The sequence below is a fragment of the Anopheles nili genome, chromosome 2 (assembly GCF_943737925.1).
Source record: "Anopheles nili chromosome 2, idAnoNiliSN_F5_01, whole genome shotgun sequence".
Classification (NCBI taxonomy): Eukaryota; Metazoa; Arthropoda; class Insecta; order Diptera; family Culicidae; genus Anopheles; species Anopheles nili.
Window position 1 is genome coordinate 26,495,788 of NC_071291.1, and position 21,740 is coordinate 26,517,527.

Consider the following 21,740-nt stretch of genomic DNA (forward strand, 5'->3'; position numbering starts at 1 on the left):
TTCCACAGAACATGTGAGTCGATGCAAGTTGCTCCGTGATCTGCACTGCTTGAGAGCGATAGAGTGCATCATTTTTTGCGTATTTTAAATTTACATGAAGAGCGGGAGAGCAGGGAGAGTGAGCATCAGAAGCGTGCGAGCGAAAACATCACGCCATGTGACAAAGCTCACCACTTTGCGCTGCATCATTATAGCTAACAAAACAAAGCGATTCTATGTTGAGCGCCTATTGGTAGAATGACACTATTGAGTCATAAGCAAGAACCAGCTGTTGTCTGTTCTAACGGCAGGAGCATAAGGCGGCCACCGCCGTTTGCAGTGTGTGCACGTGCTGGTGCGTTGCTATTGACCTTCACCATAATGCAACGCAACGTTGCACTGAATGCTTTCATCGTGCTGATTCTTTTGCACTTCGACCCATCCGCTGTTCCATGTCGGCCAAAGGTGGACGGAAAAGCATGAGAAATATTCTTGAAAGAATTGCATCACGAAACGTACGAGGTAAATGCATACGTGTTATTATCTCGTTGGTTAAGGCATAAAATGCTTCCACTATTGTGATCATTATGAAGTAAATTTTGGGAATAACGTCAACAACGAGAATCGATATTCTTGAATATTCCGTATTTTGTAATTCAGCTTTTTCTTGTTTCCATAAATAATGAACTTTATACGTTACGATCATTATAGTATCTACTCAACTAGAATCTTACTTTTCTTAATATAAACATTCCCTACAACTTTTTATTAAATTATTTAAATTTCATGTCCTTGATTTTGAAGGTTAGTACTTATTTTTCTGTGATTCGTATGAATGTATGATTTTTCTTGTTTGAATCCTGTAACTACTTTAGTTCTCGTTTCATGCTTCTTTTTATAGTCTAGTGTTTATAAAATAAAAGTATTGTTTTAAATAAAGTATTAAAAATGTTTTGCTAAGTATAACTGAATAATTACATGTTAATCATAGTATTTATGGATAATTATGAAATGATATCGGTTGTACTATTTGCAAGCAAGAAAATATTAAGAATATTAGCTTTTTTAATTAAATCGCACCATACTTACTTTATAACATGTAATTTTACTTCATAGCTGTCGTTTTAAATAGGGATCGTGAATTTATATTTTCTGTAAATATAATAATTACTATCTAATTCAGTATCCTTGTTCAAGACAGCTTTGTCATAAGTTACCTTATGTGAAGCAAAAGTCAACTTTTCTTTCTTCCATTCACCTTGGTCGAAGTTACTGATAGAAAATCACTACATTGCATCGATTTCATTCGTTTTTGTCCAGCATTTATGAAATTTCCAAGTCAATAACAAGAACAGAATTGTGAGTTGAAAAATACTGCTCTCAATATGCCGGTAAGTAGCATAGGTTGACTCGTTTGCTGATTAGTTATGGGGTTGAATTTTATGAAGGGCCTTTTGCTCAGCATTAGTCACCGTCGGTACGAGTTGTTATGGGGTGTGTCGATAGCTTAGCAAGGAATCATTATTGATAATAACTTTGTTAAATTTCCGATTTATTTTCATAGGCATACCATTCACAAATTAAGGACTATACACAGTCGGTGGGAAATATGGCAATTTTGCCAATTCGCACCCAAGCTCGTGGACCAGCTCCGATCAATCCCAGCGTAGAACAGGATATTATTGATGAAACCCTGTACTACTTCAAAGCTAATGTGTTCTTCCGCACGTACGAGGTCAAGTCTGAGGTGGACCGTGTTTTAATTTACATCACGCTCTACGTGACAGAGTGTTTGAAAAAGTTGCAACGATGTTCGAACAAAAACCAGGGTTTCCAGGAAATGTACACGTTGGCCATTTCGCGTTTTGACATTCCGGGAGAAGCTGGTTTTCCGCTAAATGCGGTGTATGCTAGACCGAGTTCGACCGCCGAAGCAGAGCTTATGCGACAGTATTTGCAACAATTACGCCAGGAGATAGGTATTCGAGTATGCGAACGAGTATTTTCTGGTGAGGATGGCAAGCCAAATAAATGGTGGCTTTGTTTTGCCAAGAAGAAGTTCATGGACAAATCACTGTCTGGACCAGGCCAATAAGCTTTTTAAACGAAAGCATTGTTAGGATAATATGGTATTTCTTTTTTTACTTTCCTGTCCGCACACTCCATTTTTAAATAAAAATAAAGTTCATTAGATTCTCTAACTCCATACTCTTGTTTCTTCACAAAGCGAAAAAACTATCGTCCAGAAACATAGAAAAATAGCTATAGAGAAGCAGAATAAACGGTTGAAGCCTGGTGGCTTTATTTTGTTTCAGTGTTAATTAGTTGTTATGATACACATTTGCTATCCAAGTGTGGACTGCCCAAACAACGCCTAAGCGGCTCTAGCGGTAAAGATAATCGGCGTTAATATTGGTTGCAATTTCCGATTCCCACTTGTCACCATTGCTAAGCAGTTTTTCCTTATTGTACAATAGCTCTTCGTGGGTTTCGGTCGAGAATTCGAAATTAGGTCCTTCGACGATCGCATCTACGGGGCATGCCTCCTGGCAGAAGCCACAGTATATGCATTTGGTCATATCAATATCGTACCGCGTAGTACGTCGGCTACCGTCGGCTCTTTCTTCCGCCTCGATGGTGATGGCCTGAGCCGGGCATATGGCCTCACACAGCTTGCAAGCGATGCAGCGTTCCTCTCCACTTGGATAACGGCGCAATGCGTGCTCTCCACGGAATCGCGGGCTAAGTGGGCCTTTCTCGAACGGATAATTAATGGTGGCCGGTTCCTTGAAGATATGAGCCAAAGTAACAGCGGCTCCGCGGAACAGTTCGGCCCAGAATATGGTCTGCGCGGCACGGTCGGTGATGTCGTTCATGTCCATGCTTTGTTCTTTGTTATTAACGTAGTAGTACTCTTCCGGCTTAATTGCAGCAGGTTTTGGCTGCGAGGTATAACTTCTTGCAGCAGCCGCGATCGAAGACTGCCGCAGCATAAGGTTCGCTAGAGAAACGGACGAATGAAGAAAACAATATTATTCGTGAAATTCCTGTCCTTTTCTGGATGTTTCAGGAAGAACCATCAGAACTTACTGTGTTTCGCCAGTGAGAAGATTTTTATAGCCGACATTGTTCCTGCCGTCGAATTTGTATGCTGAAATGAGGAAAATTTTCTATTTGCAAACTATTGCAAAACTCTTTTCGGCTAGCCTGCTCAGGAGAATTTTGACAGATCGTGATTGTGAAGTTACGTAAACACAGAGAAAGAAGAGGGGTACCATCATGTTTGTTTACAATCTTTTTCACGATTTAGTTAGGTTTGTAAATACCTTGTGCGAGATATGCATTTTTCTTCAATGGAGAAATAGCATGTTTCGCGAAAAGATGTGATTTTTTTGCAATGATGTAAAAGGTTCAAACTATTTAATGAATCTAGTTGCATTGTTTTTTCAAAGATGTTCTCGTAACTTACCAAATTCTTTGGAAACCTCGCGCATCTAGCGTTTTTGAATGACAATCATTCGCTGTCCGAAACGTCATAAAATTTTCAAAGCCGAAGAGGAAAAGAACAAGCGCGTCGTGGAGTGAATACGATTTGGTGTTTGTTTCATCTAAAAACGTCGCTTTTGCTGATGTTTATATACTCCCGTAATGGCGCAATAGAATCATCAAACATCCGATGAATTGCGAATTGAACAACAGCTCTGGTGTCGCTAATGTGTAGAGTGTTGTTATGAGTGTATCCTATCACTGATAGGATCGGGTGGTCGGGCGGGGTGTACTTCGAACAACAAATGTTACCGCAAAATACACAAACAAATCATTGTGCCGCTACGATCTCGAGCGTTTCGGAATGATTGCTTTGTTATCCTTGGTGTTCCTTGCAAAAACAAATGGTTTGCGAAAGGATAACACGTCTAAGCCGGTTGTGGTAAAGGTGCGGGTATTTAGCTGAAAATTCGATACAATTACTGTGAAAAATGAGTCACGATTCTGCCGTTGTTGGGAGCAATTTGGAGAACCTGCAGCTGAAGGATGATCTGTTCAAGAGTGTTAAATGTTTTATCACGGGAGCACTAGACCCGAAGGTATGTTTTGCGGTGATTGAAACGAAATGTAAATGATGTTTATTCGTTATTCTCTTACAATTGCCCATTTTTAGATAAGCAAACTGCTAGAAGATGGAGGCGTGTCATTATCGAAATTTATGGACTTTTGCACTCACGTTGTGTGTGGAGCTAACTATGACGAAAATGACATAACTGAGGCTGCCGAATTGTATGACATTCCCTCGGTTACGGAAGCCTGGGTGATAGCATCCGTTCGACTTGGTCGGCTTGCCTCAACGAAAGCTTACTTTCCGTTAAAGACGGGAATATTTTGCGGCCTCCGGTTTGCTGTGACGCAGGTTGATAGTCGCGATCTACGAAAACTATATGCAGCACTCACCTTCCATGGGGGCACATTCAGCGTTCGCCTAGACCGTAGTATAACGCATCTTGTGTGTGGAAGCGCACGAGGTCAAGCATACGGTAAGGCTTTGACCTGTGGTTCGAGTGTCCAAATAGTTACACCAGATTGGGTGGTCGATTGCTTAAAAACAAGCAGCCTCAAACCGGTTGCAATATACCATCCTCGGCTTTTACTGGAACAAACGTATTTGAAAAAATCGAGCGTTAACGCTGGCGCAAAGGCGTCGACCGAAAAACAACCACTCAATAGCATTTTAGGATTTGACTTTGAAGAAGGTATCGCCAAAACGGAAGTTCCTACTAACGGCAAAAAGGAAGATCCCAAAAATCGAACATCCACAGCGGATGGTACTGTAAAGCAGGGTTCCACTCCAGCGAAACAATCCTCCAGCACCGGAAGCACTAGCCATTTGCAATCGGCATCCCCAAGATTTGTGAGGGCTCAAGGACAGGTGCATCAAATACAGCAGCAACAGATGCAACAAAATCCCCAAAGATTACGTGGTCCTGTTCCTCAGACGTCTAATTTGCAACAGCAGCAACAGCAACTGCAAAAAGCTCTTCAAGTGCAACAACAACAGCAGCAGCAACAACAGCAGCAACAGCAACAACAGCAGCAACAGCAGCAGCAACAACAGCAGCAACAACAGCAGCAACAACAGCAACAACAGCAGCAACAACAACAGCAACAGCAGCAACACCAACAGCAGCAACACCAACAGCAGCAGCAGCAGCAACAACAGCAACAGCATCAACAGTTACAGCACCAACAGTTACAACAACAGCAGCAGCATCAACAGCTGCAACAACAGCATCAACTACAATTACAGCAACAGCAGCAGCAATTACAAGTCACTATGAGTTCAGGAAGTAGTAATATCTTACAACAATCTCTGCAACAACCACCTCATACAACTCAGCCTCAGACAATGCAACAAACCAACATAAATTACCAGCCCACATCGTCAGCAGGTGGTACAATTATTCAGCAAATAATACAAACACCGTTACAAAACAACGTACAACAAGCGCAGGGCCAACAACAGCAATCGACACCTGGGAAGCAAAATATTCAAGTTCTTTATAAAAGTGGGCTCACTCAGCAACAACAGCCTGGTGGGCAGATCCAGCCTCAGTTTAGTCAAGCCACCGTTACCACAACTCAAACCGGCCCAGATGGGCAGCCCAAGCAGATTGTGCGGCAAATAACAATTAATCAAGCTCAGCTGCCAGCAGGACAGCAACAGCTGCAACAAGGACAACAGGCGATTCCCGTATCGCAGTCACAGCCTCTTCAGCAACAAATTATACAGGTGCAGCGCACAGGTATGGCCCATCAGGGAATACATCAGACCCATTTTCAGCAGGGCAGTATCATGACCACTTCTTCTTTGTCGGCAGGACCAGGACAGCAGATGGCAATGATGGGCAACAGCAGTGCATTAGCGTCGAGCAGCCAACAACAAGGCGGGCAACCGAAGTTTATTCAGCAAACAATTATTCAACAACCAGTGGGAGTGAACTATCAAACGGTAACGAAACAAGTGGTTGTGGAGCAATCATCGCAAGATCAACAGCTCGGACAGTCCATGCCACAGCAAGTGCAAATACATTCAATTCAGCAGCAGCAGCAGCAGCAGCAGCAGCAACAACAACAACAGCTCCAATTGCAGCAACAGATGCAACAGCAGCAAATGAAGCCTGGACCACCACAGGTAGTTCAACGTATTGTTCAGCAGCAGGTTTTTCAAGGGCCGCCGGGATCTGGCCAAACCAGTGGGCAGAATATTGTCATAATAAACCAATCGACCAACCAGCAGCAAATAATATCTGGCTCTGGTATGCAGCAACTAAATCCTCAACAGCGTGTGCAATACATGCAACAACTTCAGCAGCAGCAAAAACAGCAACCACAACAGCAGCAGCAGCAAATAATGGTCAGCAGCGCTGGATCGATGACGTCTAACGCCCAACAACAACAGCAGATGGTTCAGCAACGCGCTATTTTGTCTTCACAGGATACGGGAGCTGGAACTGTTATGATGCAGCAGAGATCACAATTACAGCAAGGTGCATCGTTGATGCAAACCCAGCAACCTCAAGCACAGCAGCAACAACAGCAGTTGCTTGGACAGCAACCACCTATGCAGCAGCAAATCATTCAAACTTCCTCCAACGGGCAACCACAGACTATCGTTGTACAACAGCAACCACAACAACAACAGCCAAATTCTGTTATGCAGCAGGGCACTATAGTACAGCAGCCACAACAGCAGCAGTTGATAATAAATCAGCAACAAGTCATTCAACAGTCTGTGGGTCCGAATCAACATCCGCAGCAATCGCAGCAGCAGCAACAGCAGCAAATAATTCAACAGACTATTGGGCCAAACGGAACTACACAAGTTTTGCAGTCTTCAGGCATGCAATCCAACCAACAAGCGATTATGCAACAGCAAATAATGGCTCCCAATGCTGGGCAGCAGCAACAACAACAGCAATTGATGATTGGCGGGGCTTCAGGTGAGCAACAAATGGTTCAAGCTGGTCTTGGCGGGAACGAAATGATGCAACAACAGCAACCACAAACACCAACGCAACCGCCAGGTACACCACAATCACAATGGACACCGCAGAGCCCATTACAGCAGCAAGCGCAGCCAGGAACTCCTTTCCAGTCACAGTCACCCCAGACACAGATGCAGCAGTCTCCAATTCAGCAGCAGCAGCAGCAACAGGGAGCCACTATGATTCCTCCCGGAGCGACAATAGTGCAGCAAACGATTGTACAATCTCCACAGGGGTTGCCTCCGGGTCAGCAACAAGTTGGTCAGCCGCAGTTTATCCGCACAACATTAAGGCCGCAAATGCAACGACAGCTGATTCAGCTGGACCCACAAGCGCGTGAGGAACTGATGAAATTAGACCCGGCCGGTCAGCAGGAGTACATAAGTCGCCTGCAAGCCAAACATAATCTAATGCAGCGTCAGCAGGCAGCATTCCAGGGCCGACCAGCTCATCCGGGTGCTCATCCAGGCGCACGGCAGCAAATAGTCATCCGGAGTCCGATGCCTCCCGGTTTGAACCAACAGCAGCAGGTTCGATGGCTGCAACATCAGCAACAGCAGCAGCAGCAACAACATCAAAACGCACGCCAGGTTGTCGTGCGCCAACCCGGAACCCCAGGGCTGAGCCCGATAACGCAGCAAACGGTTGGAAGCGGTGCCGGTCCCGGAACACCGTATCCGGTAGATCCGAACACAACGCCCGCACAACAGCAGCAGCAGCGTTTGCAGCAGCACCGTTTACTGCAGATGCAACTTCAGCGTGAACAGGTGCAGAAAAATCAGCAACAGGCCGCTGCGGCGGCAGCCCAACAGGCCGGTTCTTCGCCTTTGCAGGGACAAATAATGTCACCACGTGCACCCGGTGGTTTTCCGCAGGAAGTGGTCATCGGCGCAGACGGCAGCACGATGGTCGTACAGCAACAGACACTCGTGGGGTGTGCAACGGGTCCACCACAACCGACATCGTCCCAGACGCAAGTGGATGGAACCAACAGCTCGATGCAGGCTCAGCAGCAGATGCAGAACAAAACAAAAACGGCTCTAGCAAACATGCTGTCCAGCCGGTTGGGCAACGGTGGAACGGTAACTGGTGGTCCTGCCACCTTGGTTGACGGTAATGCTGCACAAGGTGGTAGCAATGCGGAACCTTCAGCGGCCGGTACGCTGCGTTTGATGACAGCACAACACAATGCCGCTGTGCATCAACCAATAGGACGCTCTCCACAGGAGTTGCTTGCTTTACAACAACCACAGCAGCAACAGCAGCAGCAGCAACAAGCCCAACAACAACACGTACAGCAACAGGTTCACCAGCAGCAACAACTGCAACAGCAGGTGGTTCGCAGAACGCTTGGAAATATCACCAATAGCGGCATATCGGTAGCTGGCGGTCCGGGTGGTATCGGCGTAGGCCCCAACGGTGGTCCTGTAATCGTCCAGACGGCTGGTGGTGCGCCCAGCATCATCCCAATACCGCCCGGAGCAGGAGGCCCTGGCGTGATGATGCAATCGGCCGCAGTGGCTGCAATGAAAGGAGGTCCGGCGCAGTTCAGTCCTGGACGGCCCGCACCGCTCCACCGACCGCAATACTACGGTCACAATCCCAATCTCAAGCTGCATCCCGATCTGTTTCTGCTTGGATGCACCTTCCACATTATCGAGTACGATGAGACGCACGGATCGGAGGAGATCAGTCAGTGGAAGTTTGTCATTAAAAAGCACGGCGGCGAGATTGAACCGTACTACGGACCCAAAGTAACGCACGTGCTATGTCGATCGCAGCGCCATGGCGTCGTAATGCAGGCGATTCGCGATGCCAAGCGTTGCATCACCAGCTACTGGCTGAATGATATTGTAATTAAGCGACAACTGTTGCCACCTTGGGAGGCGTTGCATCTACCGACACCGGCGATATTCGGCAACCAAAAGCCTGCCACCAAGCATAACATGTGCATCACAGGTTTCGAGGGAGACGAGCGCGTCCGCATCAGACAGATGATCGAGGAGTCCGGGGCCCGCATGACGCCCTACTTCTCGAAATCGAACACCGTACTGATCTGCCGACAGGTGGAAAATCAAAAATACAAGTACGCGAAGGACTGGAACATTCCGGCCGTAAATACTCTCTGGTTGAGTGACATCCTGCTCGGAAACCTGAATGCGATGCAGCAGTGCGAAGCAAGCAAGTACCAGCAGTTTAACCTGAGCTGTCACTTCCGCGTCGATTACAACCTGGTGCTGCACTTGATGAGTAAGTATGCTTTTTTTACCAGTACCAGTAGCTTCAGCGATGCTTGTTTGTGATCGTTGCGTAATAGAGATAAACTTGCTTACCATTTGTACCCGTCTTTTCTTGTTTCATGTAGCTGCTTGGAAGTCACCGATAAATCTGACTCAGGAATCCCACGAACGAGTGAAGCGAATTCTTAGTGAACTTCCACCGCCGGCAAGTGGGTTGAAAAAACAGCGCACTCTTCCGCCGATGGAACCGATCCCCGCGGAGATAGTCTGCCAGCGTCAACCGTCGTCCGATGCCATACCACATGTCTTGTTCTCGCAGGTCGACAATACCGACGGTCTGACGCGTGCCGTAATGTATGTATAAGCAATTGTTTATGTACCATACGCCACAGGATTCATGGGACATTTTCTCTTTCGTTATCTATTTCTTGCTCTTATTATCCGGCCGTTCCGTGCGCAGAACACTCGGTGGAAAGGTGACAACAAATTCGACGGAAGCTACCCATCTGGTCATGACGCGTGTGGCCCGCACGGTGAAGCTGATCCTTGCGCTACCGACCGCGCGACATTTAGTTAACAGCAAATGGGTGTCGGACAGCGCCGTGGCTGGGTACTTTCTGCCCTTGGACGGCTATCTGCTGGAGGTGGGCGAGCTGAACGAGCAGTTCAAGTGCGACCTGCAAAAGGTGCTTGAGACACCAACCCGTGGCAAGCTTTTCGAGGGTAAGGTGTTCTTCGTGACGCCACAGGTGAAACCGGCCTGTAGAGACGTGCGGCAGATGATCGAGCTAAGTGGTGGCGTAGTGGAGAAGAACCCACGCACGATCAAGCGGATACGCGAGGCGAACGCGGACAAACCGGGTAGTTATGTGATCGTGAGCTGCCCGGAAGATCGGGTCATCATACAGCCGTTCATCCAGAAGGCTAAGCATGCGGTATGTCAAATATGCACCACCGAGTACGTGATGCAATCGATCATGCAACAGCGTTTGTGCATCGAACCGCACATCATCAAGTGGGAACTTGGGTCCTAGACGGTATCTCTCCGGTGCACCGTTCTCGCTTCGAGGGATGCAAGTTAATAGCTCACGCGAACATGTGCGAATGTGCGACAACTAGAAGTCCTAAAGGATGTTATACAAAAGCAATATATCGGGCAGATAGGGCAAGTGTAAAGTTTATTAGTTTTAAGAATTTAGTACTGGCGCATGGTGAGAGAACAACACAGATTTCAGCAGCAAACTCGGCTAAAATCGGAAGAAAAATACTAGTTATCTCTCTATGTAGTATAAGAACAACGCTGAAATAGATCCTCCACCTCTCACTGTCGATGGAACAATGTGAGGGGGTAGAATTGTGTATATGTAACGAATTGTACATTTTTAATTGAAAAAAATATATATCAGGTTTTAACGATCTGTCGAAGATAAATAAAATACTATAGATTTGATTCTGAATGAAGCGTGCGTAATGTTTAGTATCTTAATTTAGTTTTGCGCGTATAGGCATATTCTTGATATTTTTCTACACAATTATTTGATAAATGCATCGCAAATGGTGCAAATGACGAAAACGGTTATAAAAAGTAGTAGAAAAACCATGACACTAACACCTCAATTCATCAGGTTGTCGAAAGTAGCAGCCAAAACTAGACGTTAGACAAACGAACGAGAGAACCCCATGCTGATGCTTTTACCAAGGCATGGGCGAGAATCACGACGTATCATGTTCAGCAGACACTAACGAGTGGCGCCTCAATGAGCTGGAACAATATTTGCTACAAGACGGAAAACAGACACGCCATCGGGTGGAATGTCCAGCCGAAGGGGGGTGGGACATCGTTAGAAACTGTATACGTTATTAGCAAATCAATAAAAAGCATAAAATTATTCAAACGATCATCGGTGATCGACGATCAGCCCACAGCCGGGGCCCGTGTGTGTGTTCGAGCCAGATCCAGAGAGGTGTCATGTGTCAACGGCCACCAGACACGCAGCTTAGCAGCCGGTAGCTGGTTTAGGGGGCTAAGAGTTGGCCAATTAATAGCCGTCAACGTGCTAACGAATGCTGAACTGAAAACTGCCAGCAGTGGCGCCGGTAGAAGCGGATGTTTGTCGCGGATGCGGTCGCATTTTGACGGGATTATTGGACCGAACCAACCCACCGGCCACTAACGTTGCGCCATAAGCAGCTTCCAGTGTTGCGTTCCAGTGGATGCCGCATTTTCGGTTCGCCCAGGCCTCCAACAACAACAAAAAAATAAACCGCCTGCAAACAGAAGCTACCGACAAAACGCTAAGCTGGCGGATAGTATGATATATGGTGGAATTTTGAATTCGCGCTCGTAACGTTCACAAGCGTTCTGCCAGCGAAATGTGCCAACCACCATGTGGGTGGCGTTCTTTCTTTTCCGGGTGTGAATCGATTGAATTCATCGATTTTTGCGGGTTAAGCGAATGAGGCGAAGGGGAAGTGTCATGGAGAGTGTAGCGCCTCGGCAAGGGTTAAACATTAATAAGTCGTAAAAACTACAATTCCATCCACAGTTTTACGATCCGGTCAATTCGATATCCGACGCCATTTAAATCCATAACGCAAACGCTTAACATGAACGCTGGCGCCAGTGATCGAATTTCCACTGCGTGCCGTATCCCCTAGAGTGCTATTCGATGTTTCGGTATTATCATTTTGCTAAAAGATTTTCGCTTCAAAGGATTCAATTCCAAAAGCTTTCCATCCCGAGTTGTTTCGGGCTGAAAACGGCTGTTTAGTAACCGTTAAGCTAACATATAAGTTGGGCTGTCGTCCCCTGTATGTCGACCTATCGCGTCATTTAGGATTTTCTTTGATTTGAATGCATGTGTATAAATCACGTTCAAGTAGCGTAGCGGGATTGGAGTAAATATTTTTCTACCGTACATTCATTACAGCAAGATAAGAAGCTGTCATTTTGAGTGCTGATTGGCTTCTTGTATGGACTACTCTATCATTTTGATAAACAGGGATTGAATGGGAAATCCGTTTAATTTTGTGATTTCCAAGCTTGTTAAAGAATGCTGTCTCGTACAAAATGGTATGTGTGCATCGATTCACCAACCATGAGTTCACTATTTATGCACTTAACTAAATTGGTATTATCTCGGTCACTTGAATGTGCTCTTAACACGTCAATTAGCCTAGAGAAAATTGCAATTGTACACCGATACATTCAAAAATTTTGTTACAGAGTCCTTTTCAATCCCTAGATTACAGCAATTTGCTGTCGAAATTGTTCTTCCACGGCGTCGCAATCGTAAGCGCACATTTCTCTCTGCGATGGAACCTAATAAAACGACGATATCCTGGAGCGAACGTGGGGCGCTGATCTTCTTAGGTTTCATTACGCATCGGCGCCGACGTTTCGACAACATGAAATGGCTCGGACGCGCCTCTTTTAACGCCTTCACCCCATGAACCATCGCCTGGTTCGCTACAGGATCCTCCGCTAATAGGGGTGGGAATCGAGTCGCTTTTGCAGCTCACATGCGACCAGCTGGACGGGTAAAACACACATCAGTACTAATCGTAACGAATCAATAAGAAGCCAAAAGCGAAAGAAACCCCCGTCCGGCGAGATTCATCAAACTGATCCGTGGACGAGGCTCATCTACCACCCAAAACGCCGGCATCATTATCAATGCAAATCTAAAGCGAACAAAAAAAAGACCAACAGTAGGAAAACATAATATGTGTTAGGCGAATCGCACGCCGGCGTGTCGGTGTAGAGAGATTGGTGGTGGTATGTGGCACGCGAATAACCTCCTAAGCTCTCGCGGATCGCGTGAAGCTTACGATCGCTAAGACGTGCTGCCGCCGAACTCGATCGTCTGTCGGCAACCGAACACGCGCGATCGAACGGGCTCACATTTAAGCATGTGCCGGTACGGTCGAGAATTTTATTCTCGCTCCAGCTCGCCACAGTGTACGTAGTGTGTACGGAGCCATCGAATTCCTTCTGAAGTCAGCGTCAGTGGTTGGTGCCAGGTGTCCTGTTCAATCGTGTGCTAGTTTGCCTGACTCCTGATTGATCCTGATCGTCGATCCTGGCTTTGGAGCAGTGATGGCACGATTCGTGGCATACCTTGTGCTGGTGGTTGTGTTGCTGATTGAGCGTACCTTGGCCGGTGCAATACCGAACAATGTCCCGAACGGAGATTCACCCTGCCCGAACATCTTCCGGTACGAGAAGGATAACGTGAAGCAGCAGATCTACGGTGTCGTGGATACGCGCGATCAGCCAGTCCACAATACCGCTACTTTGGAGCTACATTTTTCGATTCATGCCGAGCTTCACACGGTACGTAGATCATTGCACGTAAGGCTTAGATGATAGGCAAATGTTTTTTTTTTTTCAAACTAATTGCGTTTATTCTCACCCAAAAAAATATCACAGAAATACCTCGGCTCGATCGAAGTCATGGAGGATAAAGCCAAAATTTCGGACCAATTCCGCAACCAACGTGGCGTGACGTACCGCGTCAACTTCCCTATCCAGGATCCGTTGCCGAAGCTGAAGAAAATCACCCTCAACGGACAGGTGCTGTGCAGCGGGCCGGGAGATGCTGGTTCCATCGTCACCTCCGTGACACTGTCGCACTTCATTCGGGCGGACCAATGCCAGGGTAGTTGTGACCACACCCGGATACTGCCGGCGAGTCCGAGCTACGATCTGAAACCTCCGGCACGGGTCAACCCAACCGTCGCACCGGTGGTGGCTCTTCCGAAGCCCAAAGAACCCACAGTTTCGACCTCCATAATTCAGAGCGAGTCGCCCGCAATCCAGCACGAATACCAGCGTACGATCGAGCGCACGGAGGAAACGAGCAACCCGCAGGACAACAGCACGTCGGTGAAATACATCCGGGAGGAGATCACCTACCGTAAGCAGATTATTTCACCCGGCGGTGCAACATCTCTGCCCTTGGGTGAGCTGGAAGTGCCATCGTTCGTGCGAGATAAACTGACGTAACGCTTCGCTGGAACATGCCGATATGCAGCGTGCTTAGGCCGTAGGACATCTCCATTAAGAAACGTTACAAAAAAAAAACACACACACAAAATCAGCCTCCCGGACAGCTGCGAGAGAAGTTTCTACCACTTTCTGGTACCATTCAGCACGGCAGACATGGTTCGTGGATGTTCGAGCCACAAATTAAATCCATTTGAATAAAGATTATTTTTTTTAGTCACAGTCCATCGCCGCGGTATGCCGCGTGTGCGGTATCTGTGATAATGTACTTATATGGATGTTCCTGCATTTTTGCCGCCATGTGTGTGTGTGTGTATTTGTACGTGCATTAATTAATGGGTTTGATCAACCTGTTTCCTTTGGAATCACCGGTGTCGGAGAACAAGTTTTATCTTAATCGAGCTTTCCGTGACTCACCACAACCAAGGGGGAGCAATGTCACGATGCCGACGGTTTGGTTTCTCCCCGGTGTGGAGCTTCCTTTTATTCGCTTTACCCGCGTGACTTACGCGGCTACTTTGCGCCGACCATGTCGCTTGGTTAGCGTTTGAACCTTTTCGTCCCCCATCCGACATGTGGCTGAGGATTTCAAGGTTCCGATAAGGCCATCAACGATGGCCGATCAACGAGAGAACGTTGAGCGGACTTGGTCGCGTTATGTTTTAATTTCAATCTAGATCTGCTTCGATGCCGTCGCTATCGAAACGCGAGTAAGAGGGTGGATTTAATGCACGGAACGGCAGTAAAATCCGCACCTTCTCAAAGAAGAATGTTTATGTTTTGCTCCGTTAAAACCTGCTTTGCAGGATGCATGAGATCACAGTTTACACATTTTATGTCGGAGAGTTTGAAAATTAAAACCAGCTAAACGTAAAGCATTGAAACTGCAAGGTTCCGAAGATAAAATGCTTAGTATCACTACATTTGGTCTGGTTGGTATGGTTTTGAGCTTCTACACAAAGTGTTGAAAACATAACGGGGACTTCATATTTCAGTTGAATGTCGAAATTGAAAGGATATGTCTTTAATTTCGAGGTAGTAAACTATGTATTTCTGCTTCGTTGTAATTTCTGTCATGAAAAGGAAAATATGTATGTTGGATTTAGAACACGCGTGTTTGATTTAAATCATCAGATTCATGATTAATCCAACTTACGTCCCTTATTATGTTCTTACTCAACAATTGCTCCTAGTTTTGCTCTTACATGATTGACCGTTGGAAAACTCTTGCTCATGAATGATCTATTTAATTCTGCAGTATCAGAAAACTACATAGCGCAGGTGATCGTTGCTTATATGACTTAATTTAGAAAAGTTCATTGAATTTGGTTTTCCTTTTAGATAGCTTTCTTATCTAAGTCATCATGTTTTATTTGTTTTATATCTTCCATAGCTCATGCAGTCTTGTGAACATATTCTTGCAAAATTGATAGCATTCCTTGGACTTTTCACGACAGGCAAAAAATCATTAGGATTCCGCTTCCTTCATTCAACATTTTTAGGTTTAGTTAATTCCTTTTCACCAAACCTTGTTAAAATATTCGTTCAAATATTTTACTCGAGTTAGCTAATATAACAGATCCTATTTGCATCCAACCTAATTTCGAAGGCTTCATTTCTTCGCGGGGAGATACTCAAAACAGCTTCAGAATCTTGCCAAGAAAGTTTAGGTATAAAGCCTCGTTGACCTGTATGACACTGGCGATGGATGATGGTTGCCAAATCTCTTGGTATACGAATAGCCAACAAGTTTTCCTTTTATTGGGATGGAGCATAAGCTTATTGCACTAATTTAATACGATCTAAAAGCTAGTTACTACGACATATACCATTTATTTTCTTTGTATTATTGACTTGAGTTGGTGCTGGAATATACGTTCACGTTCTCCATTCAGCTTTTTATTTAATATTTATCATATGATTTTTTTATGTAAAATATCAGTTACAGATGGCAAAAGGATCTCTTAGATATGCCTTTTACCTCGTGTGTGATCGCCAATATCCGGTGATCGTTTAAAGGCTCACAGTCGGTTGCGCACAACCTTTAAAGTGTCATTAAAGTGTCAGGTATACGAGATACCTGGCTGGGCGCTAGGATTTCGCATTCGTTCACAATGGCTGGATGCTGGACGAGCAGTGTAAACTACGTTTTGATGGTCTTCGATAACCAGTAACGATATGGTGCGACGTCCGTATAAACGACGTACTTAGTGGTGTCACATTGGAGTGTTACTAAATCGTACTGGCCGATAGACACGATCCCTCGCAGGAAATACGTCGTTCCGCGCTTGATGACAAGTCCACTGCCAGAATCACCTCTACACGGTACCGATCCATGCCCATCCGCACAGAACAAACGCGCGGTGGCCGAGATGAACCGGTCCAACTTGCGGGCACAATCCCGCCGATCAACGACCGTCGCCGTCACGTAGCTTGGGTAAGAGGACGAACCGTTCTGGGTAATACCCCAACCCGACACAAAGCCCTTAATGTTGACGATCTGCTCCAGATTGTCACTTTCGCTCCACAAGCAGATCGGACGGATCAGATCAGTGTACGTGATCGCCTGGTCCATCTTTAACACCGCGAGGTCAGAATCCGTCACGCCGCCTTCCTCGTAGAAGTAGTCATCGTGGATGAATATTTTCGCGATTCCTCGCTCCTGCAGGTCCTGCTCGAAGAAGTTATCGATGTTGTACATGCCCGGTACTGTCGTCAGGTCATTTTCGCTCCGTTGCGAACCATCGTTAGGATGGTACATGCAGTGAGCTGCCGTCACCAAGTGCCGCTGGGTGATGATCGTACTGCCGCAGATGTAAATCGGCTTTGATGGCACACCGGTGTCGAAGATCGGTACAGCCCACGGGAACTGACCCTTGGGTGTACGGACACCGTTGATCGAGAGGCGGTTGTACACTGCTGCCGGTTGTCCACAAGTGCTACAATAGTTACAAAGCGACAATAGCTCATTACATATGCTAGTATTGATTTAGTACTCATTAATATATGCCGGGACAAATGATCATTTGCATTTTTCCGGTTCCGCCATTTACCTGGCCTGTGAGGGAGTTGGAGCCACCACAGGACGTTCTGGTTGCACCACAATTGGCCGCTCCGTTGCGATGGGCTGCGGTGGTCTGGTTGGCCGCTGTTGCACCGGATAGTACGGGATGGTGTTTATTGGGTTTTCGTTATTTGTAACAAGGTGCGTATGTGGGAACAGCGAGTGCTCCAGATTGATGGTGGTGACTATCTGGCCAGTTACTCTCCTACCGGTACAGATGGTTTGGCCATTCACGCTGATAGCCAGCACGCTCGGTATGACGTTGTTGAAGGGAAAATTAACTCGATACTGGACCGGTTCGTTTCTCGCGATACCAGCGATCGATTGTTCCTTCGATTTGATCAACGTGATGGAGCCGACGTTGTTCTGAAAAAAGGTAGAAAATATTACAGATGCGTTGGAATAACAAAAAATATTTAATATTACGGGAAATTAAATACGTTTTGTCGATCGACAGTATCAAGGAAATGCGAAAGAATTTCTTCTATTCTTCCAGGACATATAAAATTAAAATTCTTTGGCATTGCATTGGAATAGAAATGTAACGATTCGATGCAAGCAGCGCGATTTTGCTAAGAAAGTCGATGAAAATATTGTCATTTCGTTACCGATGTCGCGCTAGTCGGCCAGCCAAAAACAGGTTTTCCCCACCTCGCTGAGTCGTAGAAACTGCGTATAATCAGTGGATTTTGGATTTACCAGACCGCAGCGGGACGTGGAATTGTGACAGCAAAGATGCAACGGCTCTCCTCCGGACGACGTTGCCATCCACACATATAACTTCCCGCATGGGCTCCCAGCATCGTCAGGGATTTCCACCTTATCTGCAGAAGCGCCCGGGTTTGCATCTACTATCATTGATTGATAGTGTACACAACAAGGCTACCTTGGAGTGACAACGAATAAATAGATTGTCCCAATCACAATAAGTTGCGGGCCATCGCGTGGAGTAACTTTTGCAGTAGTTCATGTTGTAAAGGAGTGGTGAATATTCGAAGGAGGATAATTGTTATGAAATCCATGTTTTTGCAGTGCTATATTGTCTCATAGTTCTCGTTATAAACCAGTTCAAAGACATTTTCGTTAGACTTTAACATACGCATGTCTATGTAATGCATTTCGATGTAGAGTATACATTCAAGAATAAATCTAGCAATACATTTCAGCATTGGGAAACGAAATGTAGCTGATGCTATTAAGATACTCAATCAAAAGCTATGCTCTGAATTGAAATGAATATAAATCCATTTAGAAAATGGAAAAGTGCTTCCATTCTTCGTACCGACACATACAGAGGATCATTTTTATGGATAAGGGTCTTTGGCTTATATCATAGCATATGGCATATTTACGACCATCCAAACCTGTTTCGAAAAACGAGCTTCTTCAAACATTGATGGGGTTTGCACAAAATCGCTTTGCCTTAAAATTATTTCGTAAAAACGTCAAAAAGCTCCTCGATTCGAGAAGCCTCTGAAGTGGGTGCTTTATGTTTGCTAGATGATCTCACAGGCCGGTGATCGTTCGCTTCCGAATTGATCGTTCACTGACGGAAGCAACATTTGCGGTGTTCAAAATTTAAATTTCAAGTTTCCTGAAAATCCCCAAACATGCGCAAATAACACACCAACCATATGACCAGTTTTCGGCCCGGTTTGGTCGTCCAATGGCCACTGCTTCCGGGATGTGTGGATCGAATTTGAATTTCTCACAAACCGCGCCTTAGTGCACAGGTAGGCAAGGGTTTGTTGGGGTTTCGTTGGTGGCTTACCTGCGGTACGGCGACAGCGATCGACAGATCGACGTTTAGTTTGACCATCTGAGAAGGTTGCAGGTCGTGCAGTTCGACATAGCCAAACACTTGGTTGGTGGCCTCGTCCAGCCGGTAGGAGAACACGTTCGGACACGGCGAACGAAGGAACTGACCCTGTTGTGCTAATACTGGACTGTTGGCTAGCGATCCCAGCAACACCAGGAGCAGTGAGATACACGTATGTGTCAATCCACCGCCAGTGGTGGAATCGTGTAATCGCATTGTCAACATCGTCGCGTGTTTAGAATCCTGTGTCCTTTGGTGGTGATTTTTCACTGAGGCCAAAATCAACTGTCTATCGCGGTAGGATACGTGACACTGGCGGCTCAAAACAACACTCTTATAGCGCTTTCGCTCACGGATCTCACACGGTGGGCGAGAAAGAGAGATAGACACAGTAAACCTATGGCACGGGATCGTAAGATGCACCCTTTAGTCTACTAATTGTAATTTTCCTTTACAAGAATTCTCGGACGTCACTACACGGGAGTTGCAGGATTTGATCGCTGGGTTAACTCAAGAATGAGATCACTCCAAATTTACCACACTGAGCCCAATCGGATAGCCCACAAAGGCGATAAACCACCAGCTCGAGAATCTACGCCCGTTTGGCTCCGGTCCTTATCGGAATGTGTGCGCTTTGACTATTAAACGGCTGGTCGGAGACGCAGATTCTCTCGCCAACCAGCGTAAGTTCTCGCTGAGATGCTGCACAGCGCGATCGTGCACGATCGATGGAAAGTGTGTGAGATAGAGCGAGAAAGACAGAGAGAGAGAGAGATGTGGCAACTGAGAGCGAGAGAAAGCACGGCGTTTCAACCTTTAAAGTCGCGATCCGTTGCGGACGATGACGTCTGATCTCAGGCCCACTCGCGACTGATAGTAGAATTCCGCGCCCGAAAGCAACCCACACGCCCGCGACACGATCCGTCCGGTTGAAGATGTAGTTGCACACTGGTGGTGCTGCGGGTGATGTTGACGAGGGTAGCCCGCAACCCGGGTCACCGGTGTTGGTAGCCGGGCGTCGGGATTACGTACGAGCCGGCTAGCATTACAAGCGCCACTGGTTTATAACCCACTACTAATACCACCACTAGCGTGCAGTTACTACCGGTTAGTGATCGGTCACGCACATAGCGACATGTCCGGGCACACTGGCTTGACGCCGGTGGGTTTTCATCTGAACGATCATCCTTCTCGCGATCGATACGATCCTCTCTCTCTCTTTGTCGCGTGTCGCCAGACCTATGTATGCGTGCGTGTGGCGCTTCGGTCGAGAGGTGACGATCATCTCCCCATGGCCTTCACGATTGCCGCGTCGACCCTGCGGGAATTACCCGCAAAATGGGCCTGTCCGAACGGAGAAGAAGCGCCGTCTCTTCTTCTTCGTCTTCGTCGTGATCGTGCTCGAACTCGGGGAGCGAAAAAGCTGCGATCGAGAGCACGTACCGGGCGAAAGTGCCTTGGTCAGGCACTAGGTACCAAAGCAGGATCATTTTTCATTAATAAACTACCTTTGTGGGAAATTCCAGCACCTGTCGGTTTTCTGTTGTTTTGGTTGGCTTCCGAGGCAGCCAACAGTGGGCGTGGAAAATGGTGCGGCGCTGGAAAACGTACCCGTTCAGCACTTGCTCGTAGTTTTGGGTGAATTTATTAGGAAAGAACCGGGTAGCTGAACATCGTACCCGTCCAGGTTAGTTCTAAGCACCTGTTGAAGAGTGCAATCTATTTGGGAGGTAAAGTGCACAAGTTTTTTTGGTTTAGTAAAAAAAGGATCCTTTTGCTAACATTCCATCTTGGCTGATTGTTTTCTCTCTGTCTGCTTGGCTCTTCGTGCATTCCGCGCAAGTTCGCTGATGCACTTGGATGAAACTGATCGAGGCGGTTCATCTCACCGTTATCTAGCCAACCCGAGACCTGAGGTAGTTTTCTCTCGAAAAGATCATAGATATTGAAGACGGCAACGAGCACAATAAAGAAAAAAAGGGCGTCATAATCAAGCTCATTCCAGCATGTAATTAAATGGCGAACCAAGTGCGATAGCATCGCAGGGGTGCGAAATCTTTGCGAAAGGTTACAGCTTTTTGCAAGTGTTTGAATAGTTGCGGCATTCTCACTTGTGCGCATCGGATCGCCCCTGTAGTACCTATGGAAAGTACTAGATCGCTCGTCCAACGTAGATGCATCCTATCAATCGGTGTACATTGTGCCGTGTTTGAGCAATGTGATCATCGATCATCCCTTGATCAGTCGTCGGGTGGGTTTTGAGAGAAGCTTTTTTTGCTTTACATTACACTGGGGATCAAGCTAGGAACAGCGTGACTTAATGTTACATAAGAGGTGTCGTGATAGGAGCGTATAATACACTCAATGATCTTCTAACTTCAGCTAATATTCGTGCTGTAAATATGTATATGTTTCTGTCTGGGAATCAATAGAATAACGCTTCTACACTCGAAACGATGGGTTTGAATTGAGATGATTAGCTAGTTTCTAGTCAGGTGCAAAATTGAGTCAATTATATAATATTTTGTTGCTTGAGATAAATTAAATAATTCTAGAGCTATGCACGCGTAAGCACATAAGCGGGTTGTGGATT

At 46.2% G+C, this 21,740-nt stretch overlaps 5 protein-coding genes across 5 annotated transcripts; 3 read left to right on the top strand and 2 right to left on the bottom strand.

The window, feature by feature from the left end:
• Positions 1 to 1,260: 1,260 nt before the first annotated feature.
• LOC128731139 (actin-related protein 2/3 complex subunit 3) lies at positions 1,261 to 2,137 on the top strand. The gene is made up of 2 exons (XM_053824237.1): positions 1,261 to 1,370; positions 1,544 to 2,137. Exons 1-2 carry the CDS (start codon positions 1,365 to 1,367, stop codon positions 2,072 to 2,074), a joined length of 537 nt encoding a protein of 178 aa, XP_053680212.1. The 5' UTR covers positions 1,261 to 1,364; the 3' UTR covers positions 2,075 to 2,137.
• Positions 2,138 to 2,267: 130 nt separating this feature from the next.
• LOC128730892 (NADH-ubiquinone oxidoreductase subunit 8) lies at positions 2,268 to 3,187 on the bottom strand. Its single transcript, XM_053823979.1, has 2 exons — positions 3,070 to 3,187; positions 2,268 to 2,980 (listed from the first exon to the last, which is right to left on the bottom strand). Exons 1-2 carry the CDS (start codon positions 3,104 to 3,106, stop codon positions 2,364 to 2,366), a joined length of 654 nt encoding a protein of 217 aa, XP_053679954.1. The 5' UTR covers positions 3,107 to 3,187; the 3' UTR covers positions 2,268 to 2,363.
• Positions 3,188 to 3,956: 769 nt separating this feature from the next.
• Positions 3,957 to 10,681, top strand: LOC128731528 (PAX-interacting protein 1). Its single transcript, XM_053824652.1, has 5 exons — positions 3,957 to 4,064; positions 4,139 to 5,198; positions 5,283 to 9,266; positions 9,382 to 9,610; positions 9,717 to 10,681. The coding sequence occupies exons 1-5, from the start codon at positions 3,957 to 3,959 to the stop codon at positions 10,288 to 10,290; spliced, it is 5,955 nt and encodes a 1,984-aa protein (XP_053680627.1). The 3' UTR covers positions 10,291 to 10,681.
• A 2,636-nt stretch (positions 10,682 to 13,317) lies between these two features.
• On the top strand, positions 13,318 to 14,393 carry LOC128731971 (uncharacterized). The gene is made up of 2 exons (XM_053825131.1): positions 13,318 to 13,592; positions 13,689 to 14,393. Exons 1-2 carry the CDS (start codon positions 13,356 to 13,358, stop codon positions 14,262 to 14,264), a joined length of 813 nt encoding a protein of 270 aa, XP_053681106.1. The 5' UTR covers positions 13,318 to 13,355; the 3' UTR covers positions 14,265 to 14,393.
• A 1,637-nt stretch (positions 14,394 to 16,030) lies between these two features.
• On the bottom strand, positions 16,031 to 19,714 carry LOC128730947 (serine protease gd-like). The gene is made up of 3 exons (XM_053824039.1): positions 19,100 to 19,714; positions 17,318 to 17,694; positions 16,031 to 17,203 (listed from the first exon to the last, which is right to left on the bottom strand). The coding sequence occupies exons 1-3, from the start codon at positions 19,370 to 19,372 to the stop codon at positions 16,408 to 16,410; spliced, it is 1,446 nt and encodes a 481-aa protein (XP_053680014.1). The 5' UTR covers positions 19,373 to 19,714; the 3' UTR covers positions 16,031 to 16,407.
• Positions 19,715 to 21,740: the final 2,026 nt, after the last annotated feature.

Excerpts from the sequence above, each read along its gene's own strand:
- LOC128731528 (XM_053824652.1), top strand. The coding sequence starts at position 3,957 with ATGAGTCACGATTCTGCCGTTGTTGGGAGCAATTTGGAGAACCTGCAG. Across the intron at positions 4,065-4,138 it reads CGGGAGCACTAGACCCGAAG|ATAAGCAAACTGCTAGAAGA; the intron begins GTATGTTTTGCG and ends GCCCATTTTTAG. Across the intron at positions 9,611-9,716 it reads GGTCTGACGCGTGCCGTAAT|AACACTCGGTGGAAAGGTGA; the intron begins GTATGTATAAGC and ends TTCCGTGCGCAG.
- LOC128730947 (XM_053824039.1), bottom strand. The coding sequence starts at position 19,372 with ATGTTGACAATGCGATTACACGATTCCACCACTGGCGGTGGATTGACA. Across the intron at positions 17,695-19,099 it reads TCGCTGTCGCCGTACCGCAG|AACAACGTCGGCTCCATCAC; the intron begins GTAAGCCACCAA and ends ACCTTTTTTCAG. Across the intron at positions 17,204-17,317 it reads CCAACTCCCTCACAGGCCAG|CACTTGTGGACAACCGGCAG; the intron begins GTAAATGGCGGA and ends TAACTATTGTAG.
- LOC128730892 (XM_053823979.1), bottom strand. The coding sequence starts at position 3,106 with ATGTCGGCTATAAAAATCTTCTCACTGGCGAAACACA. Across the intron at positions 2,981-3,069 it reads CTTCTCACTGGCGAAACACA|CGAACCTTATGCTGCGGCAG; the intron begins GTAAGTTCTGAT and ends CCGTTTCTCTAG.
- LOC128731971 (XM_053825131.1), top strand. The coding sequence starts at position 13,356 with ATGGCACGATTCGTGGCATACCTTGTGCTGGTGGTTGTGTTGCTGATT. Across the intron at positions 13,593-13,688 it reads TTCATGCCGAGCTTCACACG|AAATACCTCGGCTCGATCGA; the intron begins GTACGTAGATCA and ends AAAATATCACAG.